This window comes from Halichoeres trimaculatus, unplaced genomic scaffold (assembly GCF_033239565.1).
Source record: "Halichoeres trimaculatus isolate MK-OKI-2021-1 unplaced genomic scaffold, fHalTri1.1 fHalTri1_scaffold_16, whole genome shotgun sequence".
Taxonomy (NCBI): Eukaryota; Metazoa; Chordata; class Actinopteri; order Labriformes; family Labridae; genus Halichoeres; species Halichoeres trimaculatus.
Genome location: NW_027437194.1, coordinates 16,768,714 through 16,782,605, shown reverse-complemented (window position 1 = coordinate 16,782,605; position 13,892 = coordinate 16,768,714). Strand labels below are relative to the sequence as shown.

Below are 13,892 nucleotides of genomic sequence, written 5' to 3'. Positions count from 1 at the left end.
AGCCAGTTCTTCACCAGGAGCCACAAATGTTAGTGCTAGTTGACATGTTGGAGGACAAAGCCATGACCCAGACCAAGTTTTTCTGCTGACTGCTTGTTTTAAGCAATGCTTGTAAGGCTCTCCAAAGAGCTCTGGTTTGGTCTCATATGACCGGAGTTCACTTTGGCTGTTTCCACCTCCAGATTGTCCTTAGCATTCTCCAGGTGTCTTGAAGGTGTCTCCTGTAGAAATGGAGTTTTTCTTGACTTGTATCCACAGCAGTACATGTCTGTCTTCTCTGAAACTTGTGTAGTTTAGTATTTCTCTCACACTAGTTTTCTTTCCAGAGCCCAGTTTAAAATCTTTGGCTTCCTTCATCTGACAGAATGTTCTGAACTTTGTGGCTCTTTCTCTCTCTGGATTTCTTAATAATACTTCTCACTCCACTCCCTGATGCTTCGAAACCCTTTGGTAACTTTGTATTTCCTTCTCTTGCTTTTTAAGCATAAACAATTCTTTTTCTCAAGTTCAATGTGATTTCTAATCTTGGTATGATATTTTCCCCAAGGCTGCATGGTGGTGCAACGGGTAGCGCTGCAGCCTCACAGCAAGAAGATCAGCAGTTCAATACCCAGCTTGGTCTTTCTTGGCCTTTTCGTGTGGAGTTTGCATGTTCCCCCTGGCTTCCTCCCACAGTCCAAAAAACATGCTCACCAGGTTAATTAACCATTCTAAATTGTCCCTAGGAGTGAGTGTGTGCGAGAATGGTTGTCTGTCTCTATGTGTCAGCCCTGCGATTGACTGGTGACCAGTCCAGGGTGTACCCCACCTCTCACCCAATAACAGCTGGGATAGGCTCCAGCCACCTGCAACCCTGAACAGGATAAGCAGTTCAGAAAATGAATGCATGGATGGATGCTTTCTCCAGTGACAGCTCAAAGCTGGAGCTGAGGTTTTTATACTGTGTGTGAAGTGTAGGACAATCCTCAGTTTGAACTGGATTGATTGTTAAAAAGTGTGAGCATTACAAATTTAGAGCGCATGATAAAAACAGTGGTTTGTGCTTAGGCTCAATAAAAAGGTCACCTCTTAAGGGGCTCATGATTTTGACTGGTATTTTTTTTATGAAATAATTTTGTTTCTGTGTGTAAACAAAATAATGTAAGCATTAGAACTAATCCAGGGTCTTTGTTAAAATGCTTGGAAAATTAAAAAGAACACCCATAAAATTTCCTTGTGTATGTGTGTGAGAGTAATATTTATATTTTAAAATTTGAAAATAATAAAAGAGTCACAAGAAAAAAATAGTTTTATTGGAAAAGGAAAATAAAACCACATTAGCGGTGCATAAAAATGAAAGCTGACCAACAGGCCACAATGGTCAATTTTACACAATGACAAAAATCCTCTGGCAGGTGTGGCTCAGTCAGAAATGTTACTACACTAAAGGGCTGATCTACACATCTTCAATCACAGGAGCATAAGGAGAAGCTTCACAGGTTCTTACATTGGCAAAATTTTCATACTTTACTCTAAAAAAATGTGACACACACAAAAAAGCTCAACAAATTAAAGATGCACACCCTCTGATAGATTGCAGCAGAAAAAAAACCCAAAATTTTGTTTTAGACATTTCTCACATGTGCTTACAGGTTCCTGATCAAGTTTAAAATTAAAAGTCTGAATTTAATTTATAAAAGAAACTTCCAATATGTAACACAGTGACACAGTACATTAAGTTTGTTAAGGAAGTTCCAAAAAAAAAGCGATTTGACTTTCAGATTACACATACGGGTGTTTTCAGAACAGAAAAAGTTTAAGGCTGTGGAGAGGAGCAGAGTGTTCAGGTGATCCTGATAGTGGAATGTACGTCAAGAAAAACACCACTGTCTACACATGGTGAGGCCTGGAGTTAAAAAATAAAAAAAAATTGGATTACAATGTTTTTTCTCATTTTCTATAAAATCAGCTGGCTGTTCTACCGGTAGTGGCGGGGTGGTGGGCTGTGGTGCTGTGGAGGGTGTCTCCTGGGTGGTGGGCTATGGCGTGACATAGCATGGCGTGGTGGAGACTGGTAGCGGGGAGGGGGCGAGCCTCTGTTATGGTAAGGAGGGGAGTAGCGGCCTCTTGATCTGGACCGGGAACGTGAGCGGCCCCAGCTGGGGTTGCCTCTCTCCTCGAAGACGCGGATGTGAGCCATCTCACCCTAAGAAAACAACAACAACAAAATTCCCTTAAGATGTTCTAAAAGAAAACTTCAACTGAATCTCTGTGAAACCAGATCTCACTTGATGAGAGTGGAACTCCGTGCGATCCAGTCTGCGTAACGCGTAGTCCATGTCCTCCCTGCGGAGAAACTCCACAACGCCTTCTCCGTCTCGCATCACATCTGCAAAACAAACGTCTCCTGCTTCACGCATGTGATCCTTCAGATCCTGCCAGCTCCCAGTCGGTGGTAACCCTGTGAGGAAAAGCAGTGTGATCAAAACCTGTCGGTTTAAAATGAATTTGAATCAATAATCACTGCAGGGTTATCTTTTGCTGAAATGGAAAACAAACTTATTATTCAGTTTTAGGCTTTTCGTGAAGTCTGGATCAAATTTTAAAGGCTTAATTTTAAACATTTTTAATTTTCTGTATCGTATTGTGCAATTACTAAAGCATGCTGAGTTAATGACTGTTCCTTACTGCACTGATCTTTGATCTTGCAGTCTACTAACATCTCTAATCATTGATTTTTGTCTGACAATAAAGTTAGACATTGTGACACTGGAGAAGCAAGTGAAGTCAGGCAACTACATGAAACTTAAACTTCAGGGGTTGGCCTTAGATAAGCTGACAGATTCTGAGAGCTTGTTCAAACATGCTTGTGTGACTGTGAGATAAATGCAACACAGGACAAATAAGAACAAGCAAAAATTCACCTACCAGTTTAAGACTTGGCGTCTAGGATTAAGTAGCCAACAAAAGCTGTTCTGTTTTAATTGTTCTGTTTATGAAGCTGGTTTGATCTCATCCATTTAGTTCCCTCGTCCTCCACTCAGTCACGACATTAACACATGTCCCTTTGTCCTCCAGTCCACAGTGACACACGTCTGCCTTTGGGTTTCAAGGCCTTCTACCAGTCCTCTTCTCCTCCACTTTGCTATGAGACTGAGAAATGTAACTATGTCTCACTTCCTTTTCTAGGATTTTTATTCTTCATTTTGGCTCCACAGAGAGAGAATTATGTGCTCTATCTACCATCTCCACTGTTGCTAAGCCGGTAAATAAATCAGGCAGTCCAAAAATCCACAGATCCAGGTAATGCGTTCTTTTTTATGCTTGTGACACCTTAATCTACTTGTAATGTAAGACTGGAGTCATATACAGATTTTGATAGCAGTCGAAGTCCAGTCCGCCAGGAAGAGGAGTACTTTCACCTACAGTTCCGAACTGTTTCTTTTAGCTTTTTTCCTCCAATCTGGGTTGGGAAGAAATGTGTCTACCCATGACTCAAGTTGTACTTTAGAGATCCTCTTGTCCTCCATTCCTCCATAAATGAGAGAAACATAACAGACTACAACTCTTCTACTAGTCCTCTTGTTGTCCAATCAGTCGTGACAAGAGGAAACATTTTTGCATATGACGTGACTTCCTCTGCTAGTCCTCTTTTCCATTTTTAGTGAGGCCATTGGGCCATGAAGTAATTCACTAGTCTCTTTGACATCCAGTCCGCCTTGCTGATAATGATTCAAAACATCCTCCACTAGTCTCTTGTCCTCCAGTCCACCTTGAGAAGTATACAAGCTTTCATTTTTAACTAGTCCCCTTGAGTAGTCCGCCATGAGAGAGAGAGAGAGAAATACATTTTCCTATGACCTTTGACATCATCCTCTAGTCCTCTTGTCCTTAAAGCAGCCATGAAAGAGAGATACAAGGTTTCAGACTATGACTCCTGACTTGCTTTACTAGTTTTTTTGTCCTCCAGTCTGGCTTGAGAGATAACTATGTCTGATCGTGACCCGCAACATTGATTACAACTTCCCTGTCTTCCATTCATACGGTCTTTTTCAGTCCTTCTACTTGTTGTTTTAACTAGTCTTGTCCTCAGAGTAACACATCTGATTTTCACTCATGTGGTTATCTACTTCTCCCCTTGTTCTCCAGTCCGCCAAGAAATTGAAAGAGAGAAACTTGTGCCTGTGAGTCCTTTGATCAGCCACGACAGAGACAGAATCATTTCTCTACTAACAATGATGTCCGATTGATCTCCAGCTTTCAGAGAGAAAAACCCATCTGCCTAGGGCCCTTCCATCCACCATCCTACTATCCTCTTGACCTCCAGGTTGACTTTCAAAGAGAAAAAAAAGTAACGTGCTATGAGTCACGGCGTCGACCTACCAGTCACCATGACCCGGAATTCAGATCTGCGGGTCGGGGGTCCAAACCTTCCCCTGGGTCCTCCACCACCACCACCACCATCTCCTCCCATAGCACCAAATTTAGAACCCGAAGATCGAGGGTACTCAACACGCAGCTTGGAGTCTCCATATCCATATCCATTCCTTCCATAGACAGCATCATCTGCATCCCTAGGAGAAGAGAGCAAAGAACTCCTTACCAATGTCACCTCTTTGAGCAGCAGATATAGATCTTGGAGGGTTGCTCCGTCCATCCCTATCCCTGCCAGATTTGGGTTTCCGACATGGGGAATGTGTTTCCACTCGCCACCTCTAAAACTCACCGTGGGTCTTCAAAGCGGACAAAGGCAAAAGGGATGGTCCCTCTATTGTTCTTCAATTCAATATCACGGATTTTTCCATATTTGTAGAAGAGATCCTCAATGTCCCTTTCCTGGACATCCATGGGAAGATTCCCCACGTAGATCCGACCATCGGACATGGTTGTTGAGTGAGTGGCACCAGCTGATTTTGAGATGCGGTCTCTTGCTTTCTAAAGTAGTGGTGGATGTGGTCCCTATCCTGATCTTCGTCCCAGTTCAAACCTGATGACTTTGGATCAAAGTCTGAAAGCTTAAAAAAAAAAGAGTGATAAAGTCCAACAACAGTAGAAACGATCCACCTGTTCAAATGAAAAGCAAACTCAATATACAATGCAATGCAAGATAACTGCCATACAGCTGACCAATTACATTCATCATCCACGGTATATACTTAACTTAAACGATTACTAGTCACAACAGGAATTGGCTACTTTGGATACATTTTCAAGATCTTAAAATAGCGATACAACTTGGAAATCCATTTAATTTCCACAAGCTGACAGAAAAATCTTTGCTAAAATTTACAATATAACTTAAGATTTGAAATAAGCTAATTTTACAAGGCGCTTAATTCAATTCATTATTGTTCACGATCGAGGATTCAGCTAACCGGTGCGCAGCAGCCAAGCTAACATTAACTGTTGAAGGTTTAAGTTATATCTTTTATAATTACGCGTCATTTAAGCAGTTTCCAATACATATATCAACGTCCGATGAGTAACATCAGATAGACAAATAATTGTTTGGATTATGACTAGAAGAAAAAAAAACAGGTGTCGGCGAGATGTTGTCTTTTTGTTGATAACTAAGGTCAGCTAGTCAGGCTACCGAGCAAATTTATTTTCTAGGAACTGTAGCTAATTATTATCACATTCATACGATTATAAAATGTTTATACGCCGTTTAAAGAAACACATTTATAGAGGCTGGTATTAAAAACATTCAGTTACCTTCCAAAGAAGGAGATTCGTTGTGTAGACAGACTGTATCTGAGCAGCTTCCGTATTACTGAGCTACATTAGCAAGCGGCTCTTTTTTCTCTTCTACTTCCCACTGCTGACGGACCGCAGCTGTAAATACTCATTGTTGCCCCCCACCGGAAGAGGAAGGAGTGATCCAAGACAGTGTGTTATGATAAACGTCCTCAACTTAGCAAGAACAAGAATAAAAAGAAATCTGGAGTCTCATCCGTCAGCCCCGTCATCGTCAATGAAACACAGATATCCAAATTTAAAATTGTACATCAAAGTTCAAACAATGATATCTGAGGTAAGATTTTTTTTACTGAATTAATATGATTATGAATGTTGTTATGGACATCTAAAATTGGCTTAATTTGTTACTTTGCAATCTGCCCATCCTTTTCCCAGTGTTTCAATGGCTGTAGTTTTCCAGTCTTACAATATGGGCAACCTTCTTTAAACCGCTTATCTGCTGGTGATGAGAATTAACCACACTGCCACAACTAAGCTAACCATAGTCATAATAATGGTCATATAACTAGAAAATGAAGATTTTTTTTCTTGCCACAAAAGAAGTGATATTTTCATTTTCAAATCAGTCTCATTATGCAAAAGTAACTGTTGCAGATTACTCAGTGTGAAACCTTGCTTAAGCAAATTAGAAAAACATTCAGATCAGTTGTTTCTCTTGACTTCATAAACATACTACACATTTAAGATTTTGTTGTATGTATTTAATAAACTAAAATGCCAACTTAAAATAGCTTACAATTTAGCAAGATAGTTTAAAACAGTATTAAGTATCAATTCTCAATTAAAAAAGAAAATAAATCAACTAAGAACAATTCCTTATAATTACTATTGTCCAATAAGAAATTAAAAACATTATACACACAATATGGAAGGTAACAGAACCACTCCATCCAAAGAATATTGATAAGTTAATTCATAGTTTCTCTTTATATTTAATCTCTTTGTTTTCTCTCTATATTTATAACAACTGAATATTTACACAAGGTAAGAAGCAATAGCAATAAACATTTGGAGCTGTCAGTCTGTCTTTTTATCTGCTGCTATAGTTGCTCCATTGGCAGTGGCCACCCCGTTGCTTTCAGGCTGAAACAGAAGAAGAGAAAGCGGCTTTACAAAATGCAGACAGTGACATTTGATCTTCAAATAGGCTCAAAATGAAGTCTGGGTTGGTTAAAGGTTAAAGACTAATTACCTTGCAGGTTCCATTACTAGTTTCAGTTGCTTTTTGGTCGCTTGTGCCAGTCTCCTGGACTGCTTTCTTGGTCCAGAATGTGTTAATGATTGGTGAAATGAAAGGGTAGAGGATGGGCTCAAGGAATCTCTTGTAGACCCACAACAGAACAGGGATCACGATGCAAGGAATGCACACCATGACTGTGGCTCTGACAGACTACTGCAAAATGAAGAACCTGAAACAATGAAAGATGACAGTGTGATTCAAAAGTTATCAACATTCAAGGATGCGTCTTTGTCACTGTTACCAAATGTTTATATAAACACGATAAATGTAGTGTCATCTAAGTTAACCGTATTGATTTTATCTGCTGCTCATTAGTCATTTCTTATGCAACACACAGCACTTAAGACATTAATGATGATGGTCGTAGAACAACTGTATTGATCCCACAGAGATCGTCACTCATCAGTGAACACTTTAATCACAGTGGTTACATACCATGCTGACTGTATTAATTCTTAATCGATACCGAAAAAGAAAAATTGTAATCCAAACATCAATGGACATCAACACATTAGCTACCAATAGCTCTCAGCCATTGCTCCGTTTAATATTTAACATCCATCGAAAATTCGAGTTAACCTTTACAAATATGTCATTGTCCGGCCTAAGAATGCAGTAATGTTAGAAAAAAAAGTATTAATGTCTTAAAAACCCAGTGTGGTCACGGATTATAGCTGTAACAAGGTTCCTTACCGTGTGTTTTGGTCCGGATGACGAGCGAAGTCTCTGGAACGCTTTCGCGCATGCGCAGGGATTACTTCCGTGGCAGTGTGCACCAAGATCCGGAAGTTGTAGTTTTCGGGGCGCTCATCTTCAAAACTGAACCGTGAGTGTCAGAACTACGTTTCTTGAGTTTTAACAACGACAAATTTGAGTCAAGGTGGTTCAAGGGAGAGAATTTGCTCTGAAATTTGCGTAAGTCAGCGCTTGACGCCTGCAAACATTTCCCCATGTGTTTTTTTGTTGTTATGTGACCTAGCTTACAAATGGGAAAATGAAATTCCATTGAATTTCTATTATTTATCGCTTATGGTACAGTTTTCCCTATTGATAGTGAGTTCGCTGTTAAATACAACTTAAAACTGTCATCCTGCTCGATGTAAATTATACACACCTGTTGACATGTTCAGCTCTTTGAGTAGCTGGTATATCACAGTATTTGTACTGTCTTGCTGTCCAAACATGTAATTTGTTGCATTAATCTACCTTTTAGTGCCTAAATGCCGCTGTTAACTCAGTCACAAGCTGATGGTGAAGACTACATTTTAGTTGCCAGCTTGGATAATGCTCGAAATCTGTCAAACATCTTGAAAGCCATCACCTTCAAAGACCATGCCATCTTCAGTGCTACACCTAACGGCCTCAAAGTCACTGTGGAGGACTCCAAGTGTCTGCAAGCTAATGCTTTCATCCAGGTACATTTGCCACATGTATATTTAAAAACTTGCCTATGCTGGTGATACATGAAGGAATAAACATGCTTTCTTTCATTCCAGGCTGGGATTTTCCAAGAGTATACTATAAAGGAAGATCTGGTGGGTTTCCAGGTCAACCTCACAGTTCTGCTGGACTGCCTTAATATATTTGGAGGAAGCACAGTGCCAGGTAAACATTAGTTGATGTTGATTGGTGGGGTGAGTTTTTGTGTTTTACTTCTGGTTCATTCATGGGTAAGTCTTTGCATTTTAATTGTCTGCCTTGATGTTCCAGGAGTATCAACAGCCTTACGGATGTGCTACAAAGGATACGGTTACCCTCTGACCCTGTTCTTGGAGGAAGGTGGAGTTGTGACTGTGTGCAAAATAAACACCCAAGAACCAGAGGAGCCAATCGACTTTGAGTTCTGCAGTAGCAATGTTACAAACAAGGTGGACTTGTGATATTTAATCAGATGAAATGTATAGCATGTGAAAATCTTTTTACACCATTAATCCAAATTCTTGACCCGATCACCATTTTCAAAGGTGATCCTGTTGTCAGAGAGTCTGAAAGAAGCTTTCTCTGAACTGGATATGACCAGCGAGGTGCTTCAGATCACCATGTCCCCGAGTCAACCGTACTTCAGGTCTGTTTTCCCTCTTTGCTTACCTATCAAGCAATTTACAAACAAGATTTATTACAAGATTTTTAATCTGTCAAGTCAGAATACTAACCCTACTCATTCACACTTCGGCACTGCTGCTTAAAGCTGATCCTAGGTTTGGTTCTGTTTTCCAGGTTGTCTACATTTGGGAACTCTGGAAACGCCCATTATGACTATCCAAAAGACTCTGACATGATGGAGCTGTTCCAATGTACCAAAACACAAACTAACAGGTTGGCACAGCCAAACAGAATGATTACTAGCTCTAACGCCACCCATTCATAATACATGTCTCGTAATTCTAGTGCTGAGTTTTACTCTTCTGCTCTCTCCGTTTCCTTTAACAGGTACAAAATGTCCCTGCTAAAGCCCTCCACTAAAGCTCTGGCTCTGTCCTGCAAAGTCTCTGTAAGGACAGACAGCAGGGGCTTCCTCTCACTGCAGTATCTGATCAGGAATGATGACGGGCAGAACTGTTTTGTGGAATATTACTGTTGTCCTGATGAAGAGGTGGAGGAGGAGTGAATACATGCTGTTGGACTTCTTTGTTTACAGGAAACTTTACCCATTTGGGTTCCCATTTGCTTTATATGAGAAGATGAATGTCAGAGGGGGCAGGACTACCATGAGACACATGCAGGAACAAATGCTTGACTAAACAGGCACAATGAGAGACTACATTGAGGATTTTTTTTGATCAACCAGTTCCAGGTTTTTGCAGCTGTTGGCAGCGCAAATTCAAATTTCAGACATGAGAAGTAAGAGAATGTACAGTTACTGAAGAACTGATATGCCATGTTTTTTTTTTGAGTAGATACACTCTGCCAACTTAAACCCAAACAATACTGCTTTACAGGATTTTGAAATCTGCTGCAATTAGTCCCTGATCTCATGTTTCTGGGCTGTCTCCTGTTATAGACTCATGCAATGAGCTGATTGACATCCATAAAACAACAATTTAAGAAATACTGACTCATTGATAGTTTTATGAGGTGTGTTTTATAGTATGTGAACCTTTCAGGATTCCAAATTTGTTTGTAGAATTACTCAGATGAGACTGGCAGTGTGACTGTATTGTTTTATTTCCATGACATTAAAAAACAGTAGTTAAAGAAAAACAATACCAAGAATTTTTTTTAACAAATAAGGTGGGATGATCTGTGATTTTCACAGTATTGTAGAAAACAAGACTTTCATAGACAGGGATAGAGATTTAATGGGAAAAATGAAGGAGCCAAATATGCACTTTATGGCAATCCCAAGCAGACACGCATCCAAAGGTATGATAATTTCAAGGTGATCCAGAAAACAAACAAACTAGAGGGGTTGAGCAGTGTGAGGTCTTGCCATCCTGTATTCATCCATTTTTATACTTTCCCAAATCTGGTAAGATTTATGATCATGATTTATGATCACTGGATGTTGAATAAATGCCCCACAATAAGAGAAACATGAACTTACAACAATAAGATTGAATAAACCAAATGAAGTGATGAATGTCTGCTCAGGGTTTCCATATACCAACCACAACATCAAATTCAAGTTCCTAATGTATTTTCAAACTTGTTGCGTAGAAGATCACAACACCAAGTCAAGTGTAACCTCATTGAACTTCAGACATGACTCAACTACACTGTAGCATACAAAGATTTTCTCCAGACAATCTGCATGGTGGCAGCAGTAAAAGCGCTGACTTAGTGTCCCTTCAGTTACCTGCGTGCCATCCTCTGTCTTTTGAAAGCTTTGTGTTTGTTCTTCTTCACAACTTTCGGCTCTGGAGCCTCTGTCTCGATGTGCACAGGCTTTTCTTCAGCTGGTGTTAAGAAGACGTCTGCTGTGACGTCCTTATCCACTTCCTCCTTTGCTTCAGTCCTCTTTATCTTCTGCAGCTCCTTCACCATCTGCTTTTCTCTTACTCTGGCTGCAGCTGCCAAACGGATCTCACGTCGATGCTGCGGGTGAAAAGAGAAGCGACTCACAAAATCAGCATGGCATTGTGTGACGCACATGTTGGAAAAAGCACCTCATGTTTATGATGTACACTGGATTTTACCATGTTCGGAGACTGGAAGCTTGGGTTTTCATAGAGTGTGGGTCCTCCAAAGCTGCCCTGAAAGATCTTGATGAGGTTGAGCACAAAGCGAGGGCCGATCTCCACCAGAGAGGCATCTTCTTCAATGATCTAAAAGTGGTGCAGAGGAATAATGTCAAAAGCAGTCAAATATGCATATACTGATTGAAGGTGAAATCAAATAAGTGAATAAAGGCAAGGGGAGCAGAAAATTACCTGATAGTTTCTAAACCATATTCTGTTATCTGCAATGGTGAACGTGAAGATGTGGTCCACAAAAGGCTGACTCTTTGGGTGGTAGCGTGGAGTAGAAAATGTCTGCGAAGGAACAAGTATTGACAAAACTTAGATTTTGATAGCTCTTTCAGAAACTAAAAGTCTTAAAAAAAAGCCTCATCCCCTAAGCTTCATTTTCAGCAACTAAATGTCATGTATTATTTTGCGGCACATAAGTGAAAGTTCAAGTTCAATCTGATTGTAAATTTTAACCATCAGCAAACCAGCGTTTTCTGACGTGCATCTTGTGTACCCACCTGAGTGAAGAGCTCCTTCAACAAAGCATAGTGGGGCTCTTTGTCAAATTTCTGCAGGATGAACAACAAAGGAGAGACATAGAGATTAGATACTTTCTGGGTATAGAAAGTCCTTACCCAAATGCATGATGTGTTTAAGTCCCCTAAGGTATAGCTTGGTGAAATAGTTTCACTTTCAGCAAATGGAAAAGATAATTAAGTGCTGGGTTTCAATTGTTTAAATGTGGAGTGCGTACAAACTAGCAGAAGAGTAGAAAAGATTTATAATAGTTGTGTGTTGAAATCAGTGTTAAACCATCTGAATGTCATAGAACACATGGAATAAACTAGTACAATATTATGATAAACTCCCTTAAGGTTTGACCAAAACATACCATGAATCTAGAAATTTGAAAGACATTTTAAGATTAGCAGATTTTTCATGTAAACAATAATATTTATTCACTGTGATGTTTTAGTGTACATTCGAATATCAAACATAGTCTCTAAGCATTATTAGCCAAACAGCGATCAAATACACGACTGATACTCACAGGATCAAATGACAGCAGTGGTCTGGATCCTTTCAGGCAGTTTCCTGTCATCTTGAGTTCAGCCAGTGTGTGAACTGAGGAGGAAACATAAATCAGTTTTCTACATGATGCTGCGTTCAGCATTTCAACACCTTAGTGGAGAAGTTACTCACTGTTTTGAACCAGAAATTTTGCAGAAGGTCCATGGGGGGTGTTTGAAATCCTGTGAGACAGAAATAATACTTACTGCATGCTTAATGTAAGACTGGTATCAGGGGTCAATATCAGATAGTTTGAAAGGCCTTACCACATATAGAGGTCCTGTTTCTTTTTGGCCTCAAAAAAGAGGCACTTGTTGCAGTTTTTAATTTCACACACCTACAAACAGATGCATGTTATGAGAAATGTATCACCTCATTCAATATTGAAAGCAACTTTTCCGATAATAAACCCACCTCATTCACAACAAACAGTTTATCTTTCCTGTCCATTTTTGTATCTGGAAAACACAGAAATGGCTCGACAGTTAGATATCCAAAAGCTATAACTGAAGGCACTACATTAAATGGATCTTATGTGAGGACATTAATCAGAAAGAAGTGAGGAAATAAGTGAAGGGGAGGCTGTTCTTACCTGCTTTTGAATGAGGCATCAATGTCCTCAGGTCCTGCATCAGATGCCTTGTTCTGAAGTTGATGCCTCTGGAGGAGAAAATGAGAACCCTTTCCTTGTTGGTCCATTTACCCTGTTAAAGAAGGAACAACTCATGATTAAAGAGACAGTCGGAACAACATATACATAATCTGAGGCTACACATTTTTCCCTCACATCTGAGAGGCCTCTTGTGAGCAAAGCTAGTTGCAGCGTAAACCTTTTTGTAATTTGCACGCGTAAAATGACATGGTATATAAATCCATTGCAGCCTCAGAGTAAAGACTGGAGAGATGTGAAAATAAAAATAAAAAACACATTATCCAAGCCCATACAAAAATGTTAAGTTAGCTTGCTGGATCCGAACCTCACTGGTACATGACAAGCTCGAAAACGTACCATAGAAACTGGTGCTGGAATCGTGACCTCATTCTTGATTTCCTCGTCGACTTCATTTAATTCTTCCCCTCCACCTGAAACAAACTTTACTTTCTTTGCTTTTTTCTCGGCACCAAGTGTTCCACGTTTTCTCTTGAACGCCGCCATGTTTGCGATAGGTTTGTAGTTCAACAAAATCTCGCGTGGACACAGACACGAGTTAGAGCATCCTGCTAAAACAACACCACGTGTGCATGGTTGAGAAGGGGTGACTCCAAGCGGTGTGTAACTGGTACTGCTGCTACTCATATCAGTAATTTTATGCGACATAGGCATTATAATGTCAAAGTCATGTTTTATACACTCTATGGTCATAATGCTTTTAGTGTTATAAAACAAAGAATCTGTCTACAGAACGTAGGTAAGTATGAACGAAGGTACGTATTGTTGAGTGGATATAAAGAGGAAAGCATAAATTATATGTCGTGGTCTCAAGGAAGAGATTTTTATTGTTTATCTCTGTTTTTCTAAATGTGGAACTGAATGGATTGAACTTAAAAAAACGGAGAAGGGCATTAAAAAGCCTTTCTTTTCCCAGATCCTTGTATGTAGTGTAAGTTTTTTTGTCTTCTTTTGGCATCCTGGTGTCATTGGTTTATTTAGCTTTTTCTTTTTTCTCTCTAAT

At 39.8% G+C, this 13,892-nt stretch overlaps 3 protein-coding genes across 4 annotated transcripts; 1 reads left to right on the top strand and 2 right to left on the bottom strand.

Moving 5' to 3' along the window:
* Positions 1–1,276: 1,276 nt before the first annotated feature.
* Positions 1,277–5,824, bottom strand: srsf9 (serine and arginine rich splicing factor 9). Its single transcript, XM_074691082.1, has 5 exons — positions 5,695–5,824; positions 4,706–4,994; positions 4,363–4,553; positions 2,268–2,440; positions 1,277–2,185 (listed from the first exon to the last, which is right to left on the bottom strand). The coding sequence occupies exons 2-5, from the start codon at positions 4,861–4,863 to the stop codon at positions 1,958–1,960; spliced, it is 750 nt and encodes a 249-aa protein (XP_074547183.1). The 5' UTR covers positions 4,864–4,994; positions 5,695–5,824; the 3' UTR covers positions 1,277–1,957.
* A 1,887-nt stretch (positions 5,825–7,711) lies between these two features.
* rad1 (RAD1 homolog (S. pombe)) lies at positions 7,712–10,199 on the top strand. Of its 2 annotated transcripts, none has more exons than XM_074690660.1 (7): positions 7,712–7,805; positions 8,193–8,394; positions 8,476–8,584; positions 8,690–8,847; positions 8,944–9,044; positions 9,197–9,295; positions 9,410–10,199. In XM_074690660.1, the coding sequence occupies exons 2-7, from the start codon at positions 8,200–8,202 to the stop codon at positions 9,585–9,587; spliced, it is 840 nt and encodes a 279-aa protein (XP_074546761.1). In that variant the 5' UTR covers positions 7,712–7,805; positions 8,193–8,199; the 3' UTR covers positions 9,588–10,199. The 2 variants fall into 2 exon arrangements, with proteins under 2 accessions (XP_074546761.1, XP_074546760.1); XM_074690659.1 differs by having other exon boundaries at positions 7,734–7,894.
* Positions 10,185–13,473, bottom strand: bxdc2 (brix domain containing 2). The gene is made up of 10 exons (XM_074690658.1): positions 13,229–13,473; positions 12,812–12,923; positions 12,634–12,677; positions 12,486–12,556; positions 12,352–12,401; positions 12,200–12,273; positions 11,667–11,717; positions 11,350–11,451; positions 11,116–11,244; positions 10,185–11,014 (listed from the first exon to the last, which is right to left on the bottom strand). Exons 1-10 carry the CDS (start codon positions 13,373–13,375, stop codon positions 10,772–10,774), a joined length of 1,023 nt encoding a protein of 340 aa, XP_074546759.1. The 5' UTR covers positions 13,376–13,473; the 3' UTR covers positions 10,185–10,771.
* Positions 13,474–13,892: the final 419 nt, after the last annotated feature.

Bases quoted from the DNA above. Each gene is read 5' to 3' on its own strand.
- rad1 (XM_074690660.1), top strand. From the start codon at position 8,200: ATGCCGCTGTTAACTCAGTCACAAGCTGATGGTGAAGACTACATTTTA. The intron at 8,395-8,475 runs GTACATTTGCCA...CTTTCATTCCAG, and splicing joins AAGCTAATGCTTTCATCCAG to GCTGGGATTTTCCAAGAGTA. The intron at 8,848-8,943 runs GTGGACTTGTGA...CCATTTTCAAAG, and splicing joins GTAGCAATGTTACAAACAAG to GTGATCCTGTTGTCAGAGAG.
- bxdc2 (XM_074690658.1), bottom strand. From the start codon at position 13,375: ATGGCGGCGTTCAAGAGAAAACGTGGAACACTTGGTGCCGAGAAAAAA. The intron at 12,557-12,633 runs GTGGGTTTATTA...ATCTGTTTGTAG, and splicing joins AACTGTTTGTTGTGAATGAG to GTGTGTGAAATTAAAAACTG. The intron at 12,274-12,351 runs GTGAGTAACTTC...TTTCCTCCTCAG, and splicing joins AAAATTTCTGGTTCAAAACA to TTCACACACTGGCTGAACTC.
- srsf9 (XM_074691082.1), bottom strand. From the start codon at position 4,863: ATGTCCGATGGTCGGATCTACGTGGGGAATCTTCCCATGGATGTCCAG. The intron at 4,554-4,705 runs GTGAGTTTTAGA...CTCTTCTCCTAG, and splicing joins GTCCGCTTTGAAGACCCACG to GGATGCAGATGATGCTGTCT. The intron at 2,186-2,267 runs GTGAGATCTGGT...TTGTTTTCTTAG, and splicing joins CGGAGTTCCACTCTCATCAA to GGTGAGATGGCTCACATCCG.